Source organism: Electrophorus electricus, chromosome 2, assembly GCF_013358815.1.
Source record: "Electrophorus electricus isolate fEleEle1 chromosome 2, fEleEle1.pri, whole genome shotgun sequence".
In the NCBI taxonomy this organism is placed as follows: domain Eukaryota; kingdom Metazoa; phylum Chordata; class Actinopteri; order Gymnotiformes; family Gymnotidae; genus Electrophorus; species Electrophorus electricus.
In genome coordinates this window covers 16,345,177-16,367,756 of record NC_049536.1, presented here as the reverse complement: position 1 = coordinate 16,367,756, position 22,580 = coordinate 16,345,177, and the positions used below count along the sequence as shown (strand labels likewise).

Here is a 22,580-nt window from a genome sequence, read left to right as displayed (position 1 = left end):
CCATCTTATAAACAGAGCAGCATCTGAGTGAGAAACATTAAACGCTATCCACCAGAACAATAAACCGTCCATCATCTTGACAGGATTATACGTGGCTGAGACAGGTGCTGGTGTCACTGGCATGACTGTTCAGAGTGGGCTGGAGGTGAAGAAAGACCTGACCTTCTCCAGCTCTTGATCCTGCCTGTTCATCAGCGTCTTCCAGTGCTCATACAGCTCCACATCATGGGTCTGGATGTCCTTCAGTGTCCCCTCCCTCAGCACAGAGCCATCCTTCATGGCGATGATCTAAAGAGCAAAGAGAGGATGACAGTTATAGTGGACTAAAGCAAATAAACGATAGTGTTCAAAACAGAGTGCGTGCTAACACAGCCATGTGCTGACAGAAAGATTAAGTTAACTAGGCATTTTGGTTTTTGCCATCCACTGGTTTCATGTTTTAGAAAATACCAAGTGACATCTTTCAGTTTTTCTTGCTTGTGATAAAGGGTACTTTACTAATAAACCAAAGCAATATGAAGGAAAAAATTAAGGTGATGTTATATTGAGGCAGGATATTATGAAAAATAAAAAGAATATGAACATGTAGAGCATTGGTCTCAAGCTGCTGACACTAACCCAGTCAGCGTGGATGAGGTACTGCAGCTTGTGGGTGACCAGTACTACAGTTCGCTTATCATCCTGGAGGAACTTCAGAATGCCCTCCTGCATCAGATGGTCACTTAGATGGATGTCCAGAGCCGAGAATGGGTCATCCTATGGGTGCACAAGGCAAGCACATATATATGACCAACACACACACACACACACACACACACACACACAATATTGAACTGAACAATAACAACTGCCCCAAAATTTTTACTGTTTTGCAGGTTTTATTCCTGGATACGCATTGCCTAAGTAATCTGATGTTATTCAAGAAGTCTTATGCAGTCATGATTAGATTTAAGTGATCTAGTTATTGAATTGAAATCAGATTGATTTAAAAGCCTGTGGTCATCATAGGGAAATAGCACCAAAGGGTAACATACCTTTAATAATATATTTAACCATCCTTTCTCATATTTAATTTGTCTGTTGGCTCAGCTGCCACTTTATAAAAGTTGTAATATTTTAGAACCCCGCAAGGGCTCAAGTTTTTTTTTTGCTGCTGAAATAATTATATAGTTCTATGGATGTAGTATTACATATTCTATTTGAATTACAATAGTAATATGATGTTTTTTTCCATGTTGTCAACCCTCAGAAGGTTTTAATAAATTTGTGACCAATCATTATAAAGGAGCTATTAATTGCAGATCTACATGTCATCTGTTTATTAGATTTCTCACCAGGAAAACAATGTTAGTGTTCTGGTAGAGGGCTCTGGCCACACAGATTCTCTGTCTCTGACCTCCACTTAGGTTTATTCCCTGAAAGACAACACCCACCCACACACACACGCACACACACATTTAATCAATTCAACCAGTTTAGATCCATTCTTCATTGTTGAAGGCTTTATTTGGTGTTCAATAGACCTCAATCTGGTTAGGAGTGTTACAGCAGCTGAGATCCTCATTTGGAGGGAGAGAAAAAAGAAAATGGTGAAGTTATCTGAGTCCTGCCTCTTACCCTTTCTCCTATTTCAGTCTGGTCCCCAAACGGAAGGAGGTCGATGTCTGGTTGCAGCGAGCAAGCATCAATTACAGCTTTGTATCTGTGGAACAGGGCAGGAGAATGTAACTCTATTCCTAGGGGTTTCTACTGCAAGCATTTCAGACATTGTCATTGGCAGCATTGAAATGCAGGTAGCAAATTGGTGGAGGCTGGAGGCTGGTTGGAGGAGTTGATCAGATTCCTCAAATTAACAAATGAACTCCCCTATAGGAAGTAATGAAAAAATGAGAGAAGAGGGGTCATAAAAGTACACATATGAAATTATTTTAATAGACTAATATATGTTTGTCACATGTAATATAGTCTCTAACCCCCTAGAGCAAGCCAGACCATGTCTTAAGCACTCTGACTAAGTCTACTTAATTTTCTTTCTTTTCTTAAGCAAAAAGGGTTTGATTGGGCTCCAAAATGGACAGATGTCACTTGCCTTTACTATATGGAGGCAGCTCTCACCTCTGCTTGTTGAAAGGGCTTCCAAATGTGATGTTGTCCTCCACTGTAGCATTTAGCAGCCATGACTTCTGAGTTGCATAAGCCACAGAGTACCTGTTCTTACTGGGGGGGGGGGGGGGGGTGAGAGAGAGAGAGTGACAGGAGTGTGAAACACATATTCAAGACGGTTGTGCAAAAGCAGTACACAAGCAGGCAGGGCAAGCATTCAGAATATGAAAGAAAGCCACATGTTAATGAAGATCTACAAAAAAGGGGGATGGGATGCAGGGAGTCAAGTTCCTGCCTATGAAGCAGCCAGTATGTGGACTGTCTGTCTGTCTGTCTGTCTGTCTGCATGGCACATGGAATCAGCTTCAAAGTGATCAAATCACTTGCTTTGGGAAGCAACTTCAATACTGCCCATATGAATTTGCATTGTATACACAGGTGCCTTGACCACTCTATTGTTCATGATGGAGCGTGTAGGAGTTTGACCTCCGCCTCCTGCTCTGGCCAACTGGTGTGGCCATGAGCCTCTCGAAGTTTGCTGAGCAGCAACACCGTTATGACTCACCCACTGTTTAAAAACACCTTCTTGGGTTCCTGAGGAATGGCAACTGATGTTCTGGCCTACACCAAGTTTACACCAAGTTTCAGATGGAAGTAGTTAAACATATAGTTATTGATTTAGAAGGAGAAACTTTTTTTAAAGAGTGCTTAGACACCAAAACCATGCATGAAGCATAAGTTTCCTAGAACCTGCACCAAAGCTCAGTTGCTGCTTTACAGTAAAGATGCATATCCAAGCAACACCAAGATCAAAACTCTAAACGTTGTTCTTAACTGACACTCTTATTTGAAAAATATTAGCTCAATTGTTTTCACAATTTGCAGTTCCATGCAGAAATTTTCCCAATTTGCAGCTCCATGCAAGTAATGCCTAATTTTTAAAATGGCTGAGTATGAAACTCCAGGCTTTAGCAGACGTTTTTCACGTTCATGTTCATGTTCAATAGGGTCCCGTTCAAAAGTGTAGGACTCCCAACATCAAAGACCCCCAACATGAAATCAAAGACCAGCAAAATTTGAAGCACATCACAAATAAAAAAAATACAAATCCGGGGGAGGGAGATAATGCCGAGAAGCATAAAACAGGCAGAGAACTTTAACTAGATAGATAGATAGATATTTGGATGGATGGATGAATGGATAGATGGATAGATAGGTAGATGGATAGAACCACTGCACTTCTGTTGTAGAACTCTGCAAAGAAGTACCTCTGCTCTTCTTGGGAAAAATCTGTGCCATACTCTCTGCTGACAGGAGTCAAAACATCATTTAGTGAGTCATGTATATTAGAGCATATTAGAAACTAGAAGATCACATTTACACAACCTCATGCCCGCTTGCTGAATCAGTCAGAGGTTTTCCACTGACCTTTCAAACATAACTGACAGAAAGGAATTAAATGCCCTTATGAAAAAATACAGAGCCACAAATTCAAAACTCACATTTCACATCAACTTGCACCAAAACAAATGCAGCTTTGTGTGGTGAATGGAACAGAAATGTGGTACTGCTGTAATATTTCAGCCACTGTTGTCTTGGATTGGGGTAACCAAGGAATTGCATATGTATGTGCACATATGTGTATAAACACCCTTTACAAAATACCTTATGTAGACATCGTGGAGCATCTCACAATCAGGAACCCTGATTGAATGTAGTGCAGGAGAGGGACAGAGAAAGACAGAAGACGTGACCAGCGTTAGTGGACGGCCCAATGGGACACAACCCTCTGCGAAGACACTGACATACCCTCCTCTTTACCCCATTACCATATGATCATGGAAACTCATTGTCTTTAGCCGCGGAGGTGCTGTCATTGTCTTCGGAGGGTAAAAAAGCCTTCATAGGCTAACATTCAGAGTAGTGTATTCAAGGACAGCCTGACAGAGAAGTGACTCGACTCAACTGAAGGGACGATTCTGTGGACACAGCTACCATGCTAATGCCACACACCGCCTCTCGAAGCCCCAGCCGCAAACTGCAGAAACATCTTTACGGCTGCCCAACTACAGGGCATATGGTCATTTGCTGGCATTTCATACCACATGAGGTCTTGTGTTTATCTTTCTTTTTTTTTGTTTTTTTCTTTTCTTTTTTTCAACCGGTAACTGCCTGCTTTTGGCAGCAGTTCATGATTGGGGCTTTGATGAAATGAAACGAAATGAAATGAAACCTCTGCATAAAAATCCAACATGCATTACACAATAAATCAAAATGATTATTTTAAGAAAAACTTTTAAAATAAAGTACAAGCACATTGTATTAGAGCTGGTTTCCTGGACAAGGTTTAAGTTTAGCCTTGGACTAAAATGCAGCGAATCACCGTCAGAATTTCTTTTGATTCTAGGCCTGGGCCCTTAAATACTTTTCTGTCACACTGTTGGACTTGGCAAATGCTAATCAGAGACCAGCACCCACTGAAAGATGGAGACTTGAGCTTTTCCACAGCATTACCGATGACAGGAGACAATAAGACAGTGACAGTGTTAGTAATGAGACACAGTGAACAAGACAGAATGTTTAGATGCATGGGGAGAATGCTTAACCAAATGAGGAAGTAAACACACTGATATTTGCACACACATGCATGGGTGAAGGCATGCGTACAGGGCAAAAGCTGAAACCTCTTTTCTGTTGAAAAGTGACAAGATGATGCACGCATACTCACACGTGTACACATGTGTACACACGTTGGTATGCTCACACACAGCACGTAAACAGAATGGGCACAATGGCTGCTTCCACAAATGACAACTGGGATTACCATTGGATATGTAGATGGATGATAACCTTATGTAAAAAAAAAAAAAAAAAAAAGGGACTCAAAAAGAGAAAGGATAGAGAAAAGGGTCCCCGCTTCAAGTTCAAAGTTCTCTTACTTGCTCCAGTAGACTTTGCCGCTGAGCGTCTGCATCTCTCCCAGCATGGCTAACAGGAGCGAGGACTTCCCACAACCCACCTGGCCCACAATCATAGTCAGTTGGCCTGCAGCGAGCAAAAGCAAGTCAGTTTTCCACTTTGGTATTTTGTTGTCATGGCAACAAAAGTGTACACATTTTGCACCATTTTGCATTTTGACCTTTTTGAGTCATTTTTGTTTCTCCCCTTATGATCAGAAACATCTAGATAATGGGTAGTCATTAAAAGGAAGGCTAACTGAGAGCAACAAATAATAAATTTTTTTTTTTTTTTTTTTTTTTGCAGCAGCAGGGGACAGATCTCACTCCAGGTTTGACTTCACATTGACAGCTGTTGACGCAAAGATGCACTCTAAAACCTGCACATGTTTGCACATAATGCACAAATCTGACTTCATGGTCAGTCTGATCAGTGGAATTTGGGAAGTCTTATGCTATCATTCAAATCAAATTACATTGTTAACTTTTTGTCATGAAGCTAGTTCCCATCACAGCAGGCTCATCCACACCATATACAATATGGACCTATACCATAAGCAAAGAGTCTTGTGCTCCATAGACAACATGGACCTATACCATAAAGAAAGAGACTTGTACACAATAGACTGCTATACCGTAACGAGAGTCTTGTACACCATAGACCACAAGCAACTATTCTTCAAACAGAAAGTCACTCTTGATAAGAACTGCCAAAATGCAAAAATGTAAATGTAAATATTACAAGAAAATATTACACAAGAAAAACTGTGAAATGCTGTTTGGCCAAAGTCAAATTTTGACTTTTGTTTCTTGCACTTTTTAAAAATATTGTCATTAATATAGTATTTTCTATAATGGAAATCATAAAATACTGAACAAATGCCAGGCTATGAAGGCAAAGGGGATGGGGTGGGGATGGTGCTGGAGGGATCAGGGGCACTGAGCACAGGAAACCACAACCAGAGCCAAAGGCTGAAGCAATCAAGTGAGCCCATGTTACCTGTGGGTACACGGATGTTGATGTCTGATAGTGTCGACGTATTGGTCCCCCACGTGAAGTAGCCATCGCTGACCTAAACAGGGTGGGAAAAAGAACAATTGTGAGGGCACTCTTGAAGATTGCTCATGAAAACAGTGACATCACCACTTAACGCATGTGCTGACTCTCCTCAGGCGAGAATGTCCTATCTCCACCGCCCCCACCCCAATACCCTGACCCGCACCCCCAGCCCTGGGCTGCATCTCTCGCGGGACTGCGCATGCCTTTCCGGGGGCCGACCGATTATTTACACCAGCGATAACACTCCTATCCATCATAGGGGCCAGCAAGAGGCCAGTGCAGAGCCGCACTTCCAGAGCTCACTGGGAAAAGGTCAAAGCGGACAATCTAATGCAGCTGGGAACTCGAGAAAGGAAGGGGAGAAGGGTGAGAGTAGGAAAGGAAGAGGGGGAGAAGGAGAGAGGGAGAGAGAGAAAGAGGGAGAGAGGAAGAGAGAAAGAGGGAGAGAGAGGGAGAGAAGTGGTGGGTGTGGGGGGCGGGGGGGGGGTGCAGAGAACAGAGGAGTGTAAATGTCAAAGCAGATTAAAAGCATAATCATAACGGAGGGAGCAGATGGAACAGGGACCGAGTGTGGGAGAGTGAGTCAGCTCAGCGAGCACCGCAATCGCAATAGTACGTGTTTGTCGCCATTGCGCTCATTAGTTTGAAGACTAGCACTGTCCACAGGGAGGACTAAAGGAAGTGGACCCTACAGAGACCCAGAGCCAGAAAAACAAACTATAAAACAATTGCTCAACCAATTCTGGCAGCATGATTTTTATTTTGTTTTTCTCATGAGAATTGCAGACCTCAGTAGCTATATGAAAAGAGTGGAATTAAAGAATAAAGTCATCACCAGTACTGGTGCAACAGACAAGTTTCTTAAAAAAGTGATTTAATCTCCTGCAATACACCATGTTGTATAGCAATAACATGGCCACATATGTGTATGTATACCTACACACGTCGACTGTGTACTATGTCTTTGTGCACTATACTAGCTAAGAGGGCCATCGGATGTGACATGTATGATAGATCAAAGGTTAAAAGCAGCTGGGATGAGAAAGAATGGACTCCAGGAGGTGCTCTCTTAATTCAGTAGCAGGATGCACTCTGTGCGTGTGTGTTTGTGTGTGTGTGTGTATGTGTGTCTAAGTGTGAGAAGAGCCTGAGAATGGGAGCCGGCAGGGCTGCATGGAGGTTGGCGACCTCTGACCTTCACGGCCACGTCCTCGGTCTCTGAGGGCCGCAGCTGTCTGCGCATGGGCTGCTCATAGCTGTCCATCTTATAGCGCTGCTTCCGATTTATCGCCTTCGTCTACAGAGATGGAACCAGGCAGGGTGAGAGAGAGAGGGAGAGAACATGAGAGAGAGAGAGAGAGAGAGAGAGAGAGAGAGAGAGAGGGAGAGAACATGAGAGAGAGAGAGAGATTGTGAGAAAGAGAGAGAAAGAACATGAGAGAAAAAAGAAAGGAAGAAACAACATGAGAGAGAGAAAGAAAATGAAGAAAGGGAGCAGATCTCATGAAGATTATGCAGCTCTTACAGTGTTATGGTGTTAAGACTCAACCACAGTGACTTTAACCACAGTGGAGTTGTAAAAGACATGACCCCAGATCTATCTATAAGCCTAACGTATTATATTGTATGAGCTGAGTGTAAATTTTTATAGATTTGCAATCGTGCAGCCGTGTCAGAGGATGACACACTGTGATGGGAAGCAAGAGTGTGCTATGGCTCTCAGATCTCCACTGCATCTTTTTGACTCCTCCTTTGTCCTCGCTTTCACTTGTTGTCTCCCCCATGGGTGAGGGATGATGAAGGGGTCTCTCTGGGGCAGCCGAGGACACACTCCAAGCGTGAGTGTGCAGCTGCTCCTCTCCTGCATGTTCATGAGATCTCAGATGCCTCAGGAAAGCCCACCCCACTCGACAGTTTCTGCCTAACACACCCTGCCTTACAGAGACCTCTAGGGGCTCACACAATTGGCTGAGGGCATGTGGTCGGCCATGACGTTGCAGTGGTTGACCGTGTGACATGAGCCTAGCTTGTGACGCAGGTTCTATAGTGGGAACATATCTGATCTGAAAATCATCCCTTTATTTGTGAGGTATTAAACCATGTCTAACAACCCACTTAAGTGAACAGGATCATTAGTTTAAACCGCATTCGTTTAAACCTTAAACACCATGTTCATTTCGATTCAGAATAAACAAACCATTTAGCAAAGAAAATGTGAATAAGAATAAATTTGAACTGAATTCAGCCAAGCACAACCAGCTTGGCTTGGCTTGGCTCTAACCCAGCCCACTTTGAAAATGACAGAGGAAACAGAGCATTAGATACACCAGAAGCCTGTCTCACTAAACATATTATACATTTCCCAGAAAGATCAGAAAAACATCATGTGGACACTAGTTTGTCTGCAAATACAGACGTATGCTGCTGCAAAGAATTTTTTTTTAGAAAAATTAATACTACATTATAGAAGTTTACCACAGTACAATGATTAACATGTAACTGACCCTTCACTGATGGTAAGCAGATAATTACTACATATGAGTGTAACATGGAGTTTGGGTGACTAGTGCAGGGGACATAAATAAGGAGACTTGTACAGAGAAATCTGTGTGTGTGTGTGTGTGTGTGTGTGTGTGTGTGTGTATGTTTGTGTGTATTTACAGTTACAGTGTGTTTCTTGCAGGAGTCCAGAGATACAGACATATCTCCATTTCTCCAACTGTCTTCGCCAATCTCTTCACTCTGCAGGAACTCGCCGAGCTTTTGAACACTTCAGGGCACATGGCAAACGCGCGCGCACACACACACACACACACACACACACACACACACACACACACACACAAGTGCACACATGCACACACAAACACACAAATAAGGTATCTGATGTGTTTTTCAATGAGGCTCCAGGCTGGTGTGGCAGACAGCGTACCTGACCACGGCCTTCACGGCGAAGCGCACCACAGTGGATAGCAGGAAGAGCGGTGTGACCAGGATGTGGAACAAAGCTAGAGAGGCGAACGCTTCGGCTGGTCTTAGCCGGAACTCGCTGAAGTATGCGTGAGTGACAAAGGTCTGAAAGTACACACAGTCAGAGCCTTTATGGCATTAAAGTGGCCCATGTACCAAGCGAGACAACACTGGTATCATTATAGCTGTCTTACCGCTAACACTGCTGCAATAGGGATGGCGGCATTCATAAATACTAGAGAAAAAAACAGACAATGTATTTTCTGTTAGCACATAAACCAACGTTTTCCAAGTATGGCATAAGATCAGACAGCTCTGAGCCGGATTCCCCAACATAAAGATTATCATTAAATGGTTGAGCAAAGATCACAATGAATACACACAATCTCTCTCTTTCATTTAAGGTGATCCTATCACCATGACACTTTTGGGAAGCATGGCCTGGTCTGTTTGAGATTTAAAACATGCAGCTGTGGGATTCTGTTGTATGCGCTTAGGTTTTATTCCAACAAGCATGCTCACTGGACATGGAGGTGTAGAAGGCGAAAGTCCGAAGGCTGGTTAGCTCTTTGCCCCTGGTCTCAAGCACGCTGTCGCAGAAGATGTTCTCCCAAGCATAGAGCTTCAGCAGTTTAATGCCCTTCAAGATCTCCGTGGTCTTCTTCAGTCGGTCTGTAGAGTAGTCCTGTCACACAGGCAGCCTGGGTTATACCTTTTTGCTTGAATTATGGAGCACACATGAATTCAAATAAATTCTAAGCATAAATTATTTAGAGTTGTGAAGCTATGCTTCAAATTCTGATTGTAGCTAAAGATGATGGAGAAATATTACACTGCATGGAACACTCTGATCTGGTAACCCATGCACAAATGCCTGAGAAAATCATATGTCATATAATGTATATGTGTTTATATGTTTATTTATAATTAATAAATTTTTTTAACTGTCGGTTGCCCCTCGCCTGGTGTTGAGGTTGCCACAGCGATGCATTTGCCATGTGTTCTGTGTTTTCGTTATTGGCCATGCACTTTGTTTAGTTGTTAGTGTTTCCACTTGCTTCTCGTTAGCATTCGTTATGTATTTATACCCCATTGTTCCTGCGTCTCCTTTGTCAGTTATTTTAGTAATGTTGTTCTTGAACCCGTTTTCATGCTGGTGTTTTTTTTTGTTTGTTCTTATGTCTTTTCTCTCGCTGTGTTCCATGTTTTATTGTTTCTTTTGTTTTCTCCTTGAGTGTATGTACGCCTACCTCTTGTAATGGTGAGTGGAAAGGAGACGGATGCATGTGCGGAGGACAGCAAGATTTATTATGGGCAAATCCAAAATCAGAGTCGGTATAACGGTCAAGGGTCATAGAGCTAACACAGAGATTACGGGGATACATGGTAACAAAAACAAGGGCTAGGATAACCGAAGGCAAACAGGGGAAGCAGGCTATAACAAAGACTAGGAGGAAATGTACAGAGGTAAGGAAAAACAAAACGGCTAGAATAACAGGTTAACGGACACAGAGGCTTAGAAACAAAGACAGGCTTACATACATCCAATACGTTCAAATATTCAATATATTCCACACAGAGGCATGCAAGGAAAAACTTAACCAACACAATGACCCTAAATGCGAACACATAAACACTATGAACAGCCAAGCCCAAGACAGGGTTTAAATACATGAACTAAACAAGGGACAGGTGTGGAAAATCAAACGAGGGGCGGAGAAAACGAAACTATGGCATGGAACTAGAGTACAGGGAAACACGGAACATGGAAGCTGGGAAGGAAGGATCGTGACACCTCTCCTCGTAGCATTTGCATGATTATGGCCCCATAATATTTTTCATATTCCCATTTTACACCCTTAAACTGTATGTTTTTCACATATAGATCTTATACATGTAAAATACCATATACATTAAGGAGGTAGTATGATTTTACCCAGAAATTATCCTTATAGAGACCATATGTATATGGGAAGAAGCACTGAACACCGCAAGACTTACCAGTGTGCTTTTTTGTGTGTCAGCCAGTTTGGTGGCGATGAGGTACTGAAAAGGGGCCAGCAGCACGATGACCGATGCACCGATCAGAGCACTGTATCCCAGCAGGTAATGCAGCAGGATCACACCCATAATGATCTGAGAGAGAGAAAGAGAGAGAGAGAGAGAGAGAGAGAGAGAGAGAAAGCATATCAGCACCACAAATCATGGACAGCACCTATATTCCTATAGTATTTTACTTGAGACAGCCATGTAACCCCTGCTACACCTCTGCAATCTGCCGTACCTTCCCCTGAGCCAGCACACAGGACATAGGAGCTAGAAAAAAAGCAATGCGCAGGACAAGGGCTGCTCAGGACAGTCTTGCTCAGGACAACTCAGGTCCCACGAGGCCTGAAGGAGACTCAGTACTCCAGGCTGACGAGACTGCCAAGAGTCTCATTGTTAGACAAGAATTCTCCATAAATAGAAATGCTAAATTATCACCTTCCATTTTGCATCCATGGCAGTCTGTTTGAATTCTGGTTTAAATCCTGTGTTTATGAGGACAAAACACTGCCCTAGTGGAGGAGCTAAACATGATTGAGTTTGGCATACATAACACATCTTCTGTGGGGATAACAGTGTGTCATTATTTAATGGAAAAGAGGGAAAATATTTAGCAGCACTTTTAACTCAATAACTGCCACAATGGTACCATATCCAAATTTAGGCAAAAAAAAGGTCTCATTGCTGTAGTGTACCAGATTACCAGCCTGGTGACACCTCGAATGAACATCACAGACAAACGTGCTTCAGTTACCTGCACTGGCATTGCCCATAAGTTAGGGCACAGGAAAAGGAACCACATCAGCTGGTTGGTCTCGATTGCAACCAGGTTGTTAATCTGGCCCAAAGTCATCTCACCCATCGACATGTTAGAGGTGGAGAGACGCAAGATCTTATTGTAGATCATCGCCTGGGGGAAGTGCGATGGTGGTCAGCACCATTGTTACAAGAGGGCTCTATGGTTCATTTACATTTTGAAATAAAAACTGTACTTTCTCAACCTCGCACTGGTATGGTCAGCACAGCCATGTGTCTTATCAAAGAGACATGCTACACTTTGTCAAGCTGACATCTAGCATATTCTTATGGAAAGAAAAACTACAATCTTTAAAACTACAGTCGCTCCATTAAACAATCCATGTCATCCTGCTACCAAATACACACATGATCAGATATACCCTCAGACCTACCAGGAGCGCCCCACGCAGGTTGATGCCTGTTTCTATGGTGACATAGTAGGAGGCCTGCAGGAAGGTGCGCTGGAGCACCAGGGCCAGGAAGAGAAGTACGGCCAGGACGTATGTATTCTGCAACAGCTCCATGGAGGACATAAAATAGACCCCAAAATGCAGGTCCTCTGTCTTACAGGCCAGGACACAAATGAAGCGTTAAAATAAAGGATGTATAATACAAAGTATGTCAAGAACACAATTGATAAACAAAAGAGCCTGACCTACTTAACTACAGTGGTCTAAATATGTTTGGAAAGAAATCATGCAAGTCCTGTTTTGACCTTTTTCCAAAAATGAACTTTCAAATAGTCAGATATGAAAATTATTTTAGATTTAAATAATAGATCAAAAACTGTACAGAAATGCAATTAAACAATAAACCATTAAAAAAACAACTCTGCAGTGAAAAATGTTTCAGAACATCACTGCCATTGCTACTAAAACATTTGTCAGACACACACACACACACACACACACACACACACACACACACACACACACACACACACACATGCCTTTATGTTGCTGTGCTGGCAGGCTATCACATCTTTGGCAGTGTAGAGAAAGGAAGTGAGATGTGTGAGATGTGTGTGTCATGTGAGAGAGAAATTGTCCATGGGCAACTGCTTTCTCCCAGACTGTACTACCTCTTAACCTTCCCAGGTCCAATGACTTAGCAACTAACAACCTCCCTGACAACAGACCTTGACATTACACTAAGATCACTGAAACTACAGTAAGCAGCTCTGTTTGTAAGCATGATAATGTCATCCTTTCTGTCTGTTTTCGCTGCCTCTATTACAGCAAATCAGTCTCTCCCAGAAGACCGTTCTCTGGCATCTAATCCGCATCTTGAAGTCTATCAATATTACATCACATGGCATGATTTTAACTGCAGTGGTAATAAAACATCACAGCAAAGAGGAATGTTCACATCTAGCTTTATGGTGTTGGTTGGGTCACTGTGACAGTTACTAGAAGTGTCAATGTAAAGTTAGATGTGAGTGACAGCTGGATGACACCATACAGGACTGGCAAGACTTGTGTCAGTAAGGGAGCAGTCAAACAGGTCATAATTAGGGCACATTTGAATTGGAGGGCAAGTGATTAACAGCAACCTAATGAATAAAGAAAAACAAAACTGACTGGGCTAATGAAACAAGTTCATATTTGGCCCCTGGTACTCAATGTGTGTCACTATAGGTTTGTTTATATGGTACATTCTTTATGTTCTGTTGAGGCATATTGTTTGGCTAATACAGTAATATAATCAACATATAGTCAACCAGTTCAAACCTGCACACTTGTGAGTATTCATCATTCTTGCAAGTGCATTAGTACATTCACATTCACAATGGCAAAGTGACATCATACAGTCACTCATAACACCAAACTAGGGGACCGGAGTGTGGTTTACTTTCTACTGTCCAAATTTCACCCAACATCATGGCTCTTCTGCAAGCACACACACACATACTCTCTCACTCTCTCTCTGTCTCTGTCTCTCTCTCTCTCTCTCTCTCTCTCACACACATACACACACACACACACACACACACATACTTTCTCTCGCTCTCTCTGTCTCACACACACACACACACACACACACACACACACACACACACACACAGACACACACACCAGACTAACACACCTTATTCATCTTGACCTCCTCGGTCTTGTTGTCCAGGTGCTTCACGATGCCAAAGATGCAGAGGGGCCCGGCGAACCCCAGCAAGTCGGCCATGTAGCGGAAGGTGCTGCTCAGGAGTATGGGTCGTCCAAACGCCCGATACATGGACCTCCAGATGGACGGCGTCCGGTCCAGGTCTTCTGCATGCTGCTGTGAACGAATGCAGATGGTGGCAGGAGACCAATAAGACCAGCCAATAAGACCTAAGATCTACACCTATAAGTTAGTCACAATACCCATGCATTCATTATAATATTGTAAGACAATATGACAATATGGTCAAGCCCGCAAACAAGCTAACTTGATGATCCACTTGATCCACACATCTCCGTAGGGTACAGCGCCTCACCCTCACCCTCTGCTCCTCGTAGGCGTCCTTCAGACGCAGGTAGTTGGTCAGCGACCTCATGGCAATGGGAAGCTTGCCGATCTTCTTCAGCTCGATCGGCCTCTTGTGGGCACCAATAATGAGTGGGTTCATCCACCAGTAGGTGGCCTTGGACAGCAGGTTGACAAACGGCTGCAGGAAGCGCACGCCCAGGTCCTGCAGGTCCTCAGGGGGCTTCACCCGTTGCGGGGTGGTGAAGAACACATACTTCTGCAGACAGGGCGAGACGATGAATACATGGTAAAGGCCAGGAGCTGGGTGTACGAGCCCAGTTTATGGGTACACTGACCCACTACATGGACCAGTATTGCTGGACTTTTTTCAATGCAAAGAATTATCTGTGTATTTTGCTTTTATTGCTTCAAGCCACTAAATCTAAATTAAGTAAGGACAAGTCAAGTTCGGCAAATGTTGGAGATATTACAAGCTATTAAAAATTTGTTAAAATACTACTAAATTATTTTAACAGTTCTCTCAGATCAGAATGGTTATTTTTATAGTGTTTCAGGGAGAAGAGCTTCTGAATAAATAACATTTTTAACAGATGTCAACAGTGGAATTATAATAATTTAAAACCTCCAAATAAACAGACATGACCAAATACACTGATTCTTGCTAATAAACACACCATTGCAGGATATGGTATCTATCAGAAGCTATTGTCAAACAAAAACTCTTCAGTAAAAGTCATTCCATTGTTCCAAACCAGTGTGTTCCTTATAACCTTTGACCCATGACCCAGAAAGCACTTACCCTGACCCTGATGACATTGATCTCAACAGCCATAAGCAGGCCATATAGCACCACAAGCAGGGCTGTGATACAAAAACGGAGATGCTCCACACCCACACCCTCTTCGGCAAACTTCCACAGCTTGATGATTTTGGTGATGAAGGCCAGTACCCAGTAGATGAACAGCGCTACTCAGTAGTGAACAGAGAATAAATGATGTCTAGGATATTTTTCAAGCACATGAAATAGCCCTGTTGATGGCATATAGGAGCTGTTCATCTCTGTTAATATGGACTCTACAAATTGTCCATTATATTACTGGCCAAATGACTCTGTTGGTAATCTATAACATACAGTAGTGTGCCTAAGTCACAGACCACAATTTCATTTATTAACTATTAAGTACAATTATTCACTTTCAGGGAAAAAAGCAGGAAACTTTTAACAGAAAATAACACAAGTCTTCCAGCACTAAAACCTGTCAGAAATTAATTTTATTAATTACTAATAACCCTACTGCCACTTTGACCCAGTCTTAAACCACCTATACCCTTGTTCTCCCAACAAAAGGCTTCTAAAGGTGTTTTATGCTCCCCTTCAAAGCAACTTCATATAAGCAACTACCCACACACACCCTATCTGCCAAATGTCTGTCTCATGTCCATCTAAAATGGTGAAATGAGATATTTCTGAGGAGATTACATCCAAGATAATTAAATTATTTAAGGAAGGGAACAGCAGTTGTGTTTGTTTGTTTGTTTGTTTTTTAATAGGAGGGATGTTTTTTTTCTTTTAACTAAAAAAGACAAAACATACAAACAGGAGAAAGTGCAAAAAATAACACATATAAACTGTTTTAAAATATCTTTTTTGCCTTTAACTAAACTCAGTAATCTCTTTGTAGGTAGCCACTTACCCAGAAGAAGTTTGGGAAAGTTTGCAGTTTCTATATTGTGGTAATACACCACTGACGTAGTAGCTGCTATAAATCCCATAAATGCAGGCAGAAAAAGGTGCAAGTGATTCGACTTCATCTCCCTATTAGGAAGCAGGAACATCCACAGTGAGTACAGACACACACAAACACACACATGTTGCTCAAGTACTGCTATGGGCTGATCATAGTTTCTGTTTCTTTTTTGGCAGGGGCCAATCATCCACTGTCATATTGCCGAAACAGGTGTGTCTGTGTAAAACATGCTTGTGTGGCGCGACATACGTGTTGGAGACGATCCCCTCGGCGATCTCACACACGTGCACGAACAGCAGCATGAAGGTGAGGATCCAGCGCATGTTGTGGCCGGGGAAGTGGAGCCAGGTGTTATGGTGGATCTGCACCTTCGAGCTCTGACTGCCCCAGCCTGGTCACTCACACACACACACACACATACACAAACACACACAAAGTTACACATTATAACACATTAGCTTCAAGTAGTTCTATCTCGTAAGCAAACACTTGTCCTAAATGAGCTGTAATGATGGTCTTGCACATAAATATCACCCCCCCCCCCCACACACACAAACCCCTTTTTAGCCACATGCTCTTATTTCATATTTGACCAATATGAAAGGCCCCTGCTGGACTGCCATGATGGGGTCTATGCATCAGGCCATGTATTTGCTCTTCTAATTACTGAATAACAGTGATCCACCATCAGTCTCCAAGCATCTAATACAGACTAGCCCATGCTTCCTAGCTCATCCATTGCACAAAAGTGTGTTTATGTAGTAACTAAATATCACCACATCCTGCTGTGGGAAACATCTTATTTTCACATCAGGAGAAGTGATAACATGTGAACAGACTGGGAAACAGCCCAAGGATGTCTCACACTGAGACGACATCATGTGGTTATTTATATTAAAAAAACAAACAAACAAAAAAAGAAGTAGGAGTCAATTAAAAGATCTTGAGGGAGAAAGGAAGAGAGTGAGTGAGTAATAGAGAGAGAGAGAGAGAGAGAGAGAGAGAGAGAGAGAGAGAGAGAGAGAGAGAGAGTAGTTTCCATAAGTGGCCCACAGGAATAACTGAGACAGTACCATTGGCTGGTCCATGTCCAGAGTTTACTAACAGACAGAGAATAAAAAGTATGGTATGTTAATAGATGATACAGTTATTGTCTGCTAGTTCACTTCCTGTACTGGGATTTAAAGTCATTTTTAGCTTTTCAGCTGATCGAGGCAGTACCTTCAGTCCAAACTGCCCCGTGGCTCCCCATATGGTGTTGTTCAACATGGTTTATGAGTCAAATGAATTTTGGGTGCCACTTTCAAATTTGAATTGGTTTTGAAGTGAAGCAGCAGAAGTGCTGTTCAGGTATGCCATTATTCCATATCATAACAATTGAAATAGACATCTTCATCAAACATAACATGCTACCTTGATAAAAAGAGATACTAAGAGACAGATGCTATATTTATTATACCAGGCCACTAATTTTGTGCTTCATGAGACAGAGATATTCCAGTTAGCTGAACACATTTGTGCTCACACAAACATGCCCCTGTGTGTGTCTTTCTGGAGGCCAGACTCATTACTTGTGTCGTGTTCACACACAGTTTCAGGTGTCACTGTAACTCTCAAACCCTCTCAAGAAGGAGGCATACTGTTATTTCCTTCACAAACTCTTCCGGACCACTGGTTATAGACATAGGCCATGACGTCCATGCTTTATATTGTAGATATTGTGTGATTGGTCATTTCAGCAGCGTTTGATTTCTCCAGCACTCTGAATGGAGGTATAGCCTATAATGAAGTTTTACCATTATCCATTTAAGAAAATAGGTAATGTCAAAGGCAGCATTAATGCTCCTATGCTGTTATATACATTTTTGGCATAATACTAGGTATTAGGCTAGTGGACCATATGAGCTGTACATGTTTGAGTCTGATCTGATTGAATACACCTGCTGCAACTGACAAAGTAATTATCAAGACCTTGAGTAGTTTCAGCTAATGTGTTACAGAAGGAACAAGAATAAAAACAAGAAGAATAATGAAAAATAAGAATATAAAGGGGCTTAAAAAATATTTTTTTTAAAAATTGGATACACCATACATGCAATGACCACCAGACATCAATGTTTCTGGGATTTTAAAAGCAATCTAATGCTAGTGACAGCTGTGAAACCCAGAACTTCAAAAACGGGGCTAAAAACTACTGCATGCAAAACCAGGTGCTTATGGCTAAAGTAGTTGCCTCATATAGAACACATGAAAAGATGGTCAGTATGGTTTCAAGGAAACACAAATTGACCATTACCATCTGACAGTTCTGATATATATATTCTGATAAGTGCTTAATATCTGATGACTCTTTTCTGTTTTTGGTTCTCTGGTCTCTTTGGTTGCCTGCTTATCTGCTTTTTTTCTAACATCTTTACCTTTGGTCTGTTGCTTTGAACTGCACTGACGGACTATATTTTTTTGTGCCATACAGTCTGAATTGTAATCCTAACCTGAATCGTGCCTTACAATATTATTAATTATAATCATATTTATAATCATAATTATAATCAGTAATCTTAATCATGCAATATGATTAAGTAGTGTATACATAAATAGTGAATCCGAGCATGACTAAATCTGTAAAAAATATTTCAAGACAATGGACTCCTGGCACCAAGAGTGGACTACTGAAGCCTTCATACCAATGAAGAGTATGGGGAAGGTGATGAAGAGCAGGAAGACATGTGGAACAAGGTTGAGGGCATCCACGAAGCAGCCATTGTTCAGAACCCCCTTTTCGACGCTGTAGGAGTTTTTGAGGTCATTCCCGCAGAAAGACAAGGACATGCTGCCTAATTGGGCCAAGGGTCCTGTAGGTGGGATCAGAAAGCTGTCAATCACTGGTCATCACATGACATGGTCTGGGACTTGGCATTTGTCAAAAAAAATAAGTGCCTCCAAACAATCTTAACTGCACATGTACAACAAATAATTACTGCAAACAAAGACATTGAATAGCCATAAATGCCATGGTGGGAAAATGGCAATCAGAAAATCATAGAAAGCCATGTAAGAAACCTTATTATATTTGGCTGATCCTAATGAAGTATTTATATCTGTCATACCATTCACAACCCAAAATTAATCCTCTCTCTCTCTCTCTCTCTCTCTCTCTCTCTCTCTCTCTCTCTCTCTCTCTCGTGCATTTACTTTACTACTGAAACTTATACAGGTAAACTATATATGTAGTCTTGGCAATGCATGCCAAGAGAGCAATAAAGTTTATTCCTGAGTAAAATGATAAACTAAATATGCAGGCCTACATGATTCCATGACTACCTGACTTAATGGACTGGAAGCTGGGGCAGTCAAGGTAATTCTACTGAGGCAACTTTACAAGTGCGTTGAAATACTAACGAATATGTAACAACAACATCAACAACAACAACAACGACAACAACAACAACAACAATAATAATAACAATAATAATAATGATGATGATAATAATAATAATAACAACAATAATAATAATAATATTAAAAGAGTTCTGCCAATAATTCTTTCACAACGTTTTTTACTCTTTTCACTGTGGTACGACAAAAGTATGTCGAACTACAAACAATTTACTAAAGTCACAAATATTACTAATATTTGTAGTATGTAGTTAAAAACTATGTAGCTAAAAACGAACTGGTTCTGACCGATGAACCGATATTTGTCGAGAACTCTAAGCCTATGGCAAAAAGGAATATGTCAAATAAATGTCCACTTACACTAAAACGCCCAGTATTATCACGCTTTCATTCCCGAAGCCTGCTTTTTGGAGACTGCAGTCTAATCACACAGAATTTAGACGGATTATTTTTAGCCGCGATGCATCAGCTGCACATAGCCCCTCCGCTTCTCCCTCCTATCGGATTTCCAAACTTGAACAAGTGCTGGGACGAACCTCCAAACTGCCAGGCTCCTCCAATAGCCCGGTGGAGGGGACATACGCCTTCTGACACTATACTGCCATCAGTCCAACTGGTTACAAAAAATAAAGAAAACAAAAAGGGATAATTCATATTTATTCGACAATTCATAATGAGGTATTAAATCTGTTCTTGTATAATTGTATAATTTTTTAGGTTTCTTTCTTTCTTAAAAAATAAAAAATAAATTATCCACTACCCTGACGTGAACATAGGCCATTTGGGAAGGCCAATTCGACACATTAATTTGTAAATATAACCACATATACACAAAGTATTATGATATTTTCGACACTCAGCCCTATTCAAGCAGCAAACTACAGCAGGATCATCACAGTGAACTGTAATTTTCATTCACTGACATCGATTAAACGGGTCCAGAAATGAAGATGCTAGAGACAATATAAACGAAATCTGTGTGAAATGTTGACTGCTTCGTTTCATAAGTGTGTAATCTACAATCAACCATGTCTTCTTTGTTGCTCACTAAAATACACAAAGACAGACACACTCACCTAAATCGTTGATAGAGCGCAGGTTGTTCCTTAAAGTGCTTGCGATACTAACGGCAGCTACACTACTGGATTTTTACTACCGGCTCAGCGAGGCTACTGTTAATTCCGCAGAAGACTCGCGTCCCCCGTGTCCTTTCGTTCACAGTCGCGCTATGGCGTCGCTTTTGTGATAAAAACTGCGCCCGGTGGACCGCGTAGCGATGCTAACCCACCGCGTCAAATGTAGGTCAAATAAATAATAAGTGTGAAAGTAGGCATCACTGTTTTCCCGTTTCTAGGCTCCACTTTCACGAATTAGATACTGTGCACCCTCGGACACAGCAGGAATATGTGATTTTACTCGAAAAGACATAAAGGTTGATTGACAACATGCGTTTCTGTACGTGGACTATACGCAAATTATAATGATAAAATGTAACAGAGATTCGAATAGACTTCTAAGAATCGTAGTGTGTAAAGTATGGTTTACTTGTTACTACTGTCAGTGGCTTATGTTGTTATATGTGAATCTTACGTTTGTTTAATTTGATTTGAGCATGCCAGCCCGTCTTTTATCACATATTGCCCATGTGAAGGAATTTTGGTTCTCATGCCTTTTCCACGAGCCATACCACATATCTGGCACATGGGAGTTGTAGTTCCAGTTTGAGGTTCCCACTTCGCTTTCCACCAAACATTATTTCTCCTCAGTGGCATGGGTTTCATTTCAAATTTGGGGGAGGGGGACACCACTCAAATCCCCAACTTAACACATTATATGAGTAGTGTGAGCAGGAATTAGTGGGTGAGACACATCCCTCAACCCCCAAAACATCTACACCTATGTTTCTCATGAACCCTTTTTTTCTTTCAAGCTGCAATCTTAGCCTTAGATAAACTGCATGCCATTAAAGTGGATGTATGTTTAAAGCTTTATCGCTTTCAGATTTCAGAGGTTCTAGATTTCATCAGATAGCATGGCAAACTTTAGGATGGCCTTCAGTGATGGGACACTGTAAAGGGATGAGCAGAGGATCATTTCCAATCATGAATACACTCTGTGGTAAATCTGGTAATTTACAGTGTAGATGATGACTTATCATCTTAAAGAAACAATCACACTTCTGTTGCAAAATGAGGGGAAAAATCCAGGGTTTATTGGCAGTGAAAATGACATGTGAGAACAATAATGAATCAGGCAACAAGCACAGAACAATTGAGCAACCACAGGTGACACCCAGCAGAGCTTGTAGACTCCAGGGAGAGGAGTCCAGGGTTACTGATCATCCAGGGACATCCACCTGAGGAGAAACACGATGGAGGATGTAAGTGTGCTTACGTGTGTATGTGTGTGTGTGTGTGTGTGTGTGTGTGTGTGTGGGTGGGTGGATGTGCGGACACATTGCCTCTGGGAAGGGAATGGGGTAGTTCAGATCCCCTTTCTTTGAGGCACAGGAAGTAGCTCCAGAAACAGCCCATGTGCAAGCCATTAAAGGATCCTGTGGTGACACCCAGAGCCATAGCTGGGGAAAGGACCGTCCCGAGCTAGACCAGAAGGGGGGTTGGGTTGGGGTCAGGGTTCAATCAAAATCTTTGAGAAAGTTCCAGATTCCCATCAGTGACCAGGGAATCGTCCTCCACACGTGTGATTTGCGTCATCATCAGCTTGGGAAAATTAAACACAGATAAGTTGTTAAGGATCCTCGTTCAAAAGAAAAACGATCCTTGCTGGAGACATTCAATGACCATTTTACCATTTTGTCCCATTGTTTTACTACACAGAGAAGAATCTCTACAAACACTACAAACACTATTGTGATACTACCAACTGTGATACTACCCTGACAGAAAACATAAGTTAACATTTGGCAATATTTAATCATAGAGACCCTGTGTGGAGGAGCTACTCTTGAGCTGTTGGTCAGTGATGACATTTCCTGTCAGAAATGCAATTCAAGCTGCAATCTTTCTGGAGATG

The 22,580-nt window shown here is 41.8% G+C and overlaps 1 protein-coding gene across 16 annotated transcripts in view; it reads right to left on the bottom strand.

The window, feature by feature from the left end:
• Positions 1–20,777, bottom strand: part of abcc9 (ATP-binding cassette, sub-family C (CFTR/MRP), member 9) — a 33,901-nt gene extending 13,124 nt beyond the window's left edge. For 2 of the 16 annotated variants that reach the window (XM_027026366.2, XM_035523520.1), the window contains exons 1-25: positions 20,624–20,776; positions 19,908–20,160; positions 18,836–19,003; positions 16,401–16,542; positions 16,098–16,219; positions 15,203–15,369; positions 14,417–14,659; positions 14,023–14,211; positions 12,327–12,497; positions 11,891–12,046; positions 11,092–11,226; positions 9,613–9,775; positions 9,285–9,325; positions 9,053–9,195; positions 8,782–8,890; positions 7,316–7,417; positions 6,061–6,133; positions 5,043–5,148; positions 3,769–3,807; positions 3,372–3,407; positions 2,116–2,217; positions 1,618–1,702; positions 1,335–1,415; positions 619–756; positions 163–288 (exon numbers count right to left, since the gene is read on the bottom strand). In XM_027026366.2, coding sequence (XP_026882167.2) covers positions 163–288; positions 619–756; positions 1,335–1,415; positions 1,618–1,702; positions 2,116–2,217; positions 3,372–3,407; positions 3,769–3,807; positions 5,043–5,148; positions 6,061–6,133; positions 7,316–7,417; positions 8,782–8,890; positions 9,053–9,195; positions 9,285–9,325; positions 9,613–9,775; positions 11,092–11,226; positions 11,891–12,046; positions 12,327–12,497; positions 14,023–14,211; positions 14,417–14,659; positions 15,203–15,369; positions 16,098–16,219; positions 16,401–16,542; positions 18,836–18,980 — 2,814 coding nt within the window. In that variant the 5' untranslated portion in view covers positions 18,981–19,003; positions 19,908–20,160; positions 20,624–20,776. Of the gene's footprint in view, positions 1–162; positions 289–618; positions 757–1,334; positions 1,416–1,617; positions 1,703–2,115; positions 2,218–3,371; positions 3,411–3,768; positions 3,808–5,042; positions 5,149–6,060; positions 6,134–7,315; positions 7,418–8,781; positions 8,891–9,052; positions 9,196–9,284; positions 9,326–9,612; positions 9,776–11,091; positions 11,227–11,890; positions 12,047–12,326; positions 12,498–14,022; positions 14,212–14,362; positions 14,660–15,202; positions 15,370–16,097; positions 16,220–16,400; positions 16,543–18,835; positions 19,004–19,907; positions 20,161–20,623 lie in introns of all 16 variants that reach the window. The other 14 variants (XM_027026358.2, XM_027026359.2, XM_027026357.2 and 11 more) reach the window with 14 other exon arrangements.
• Between the last annotated feature and the right edge of the window lie 1,803 nt (positions 20,778–22,580).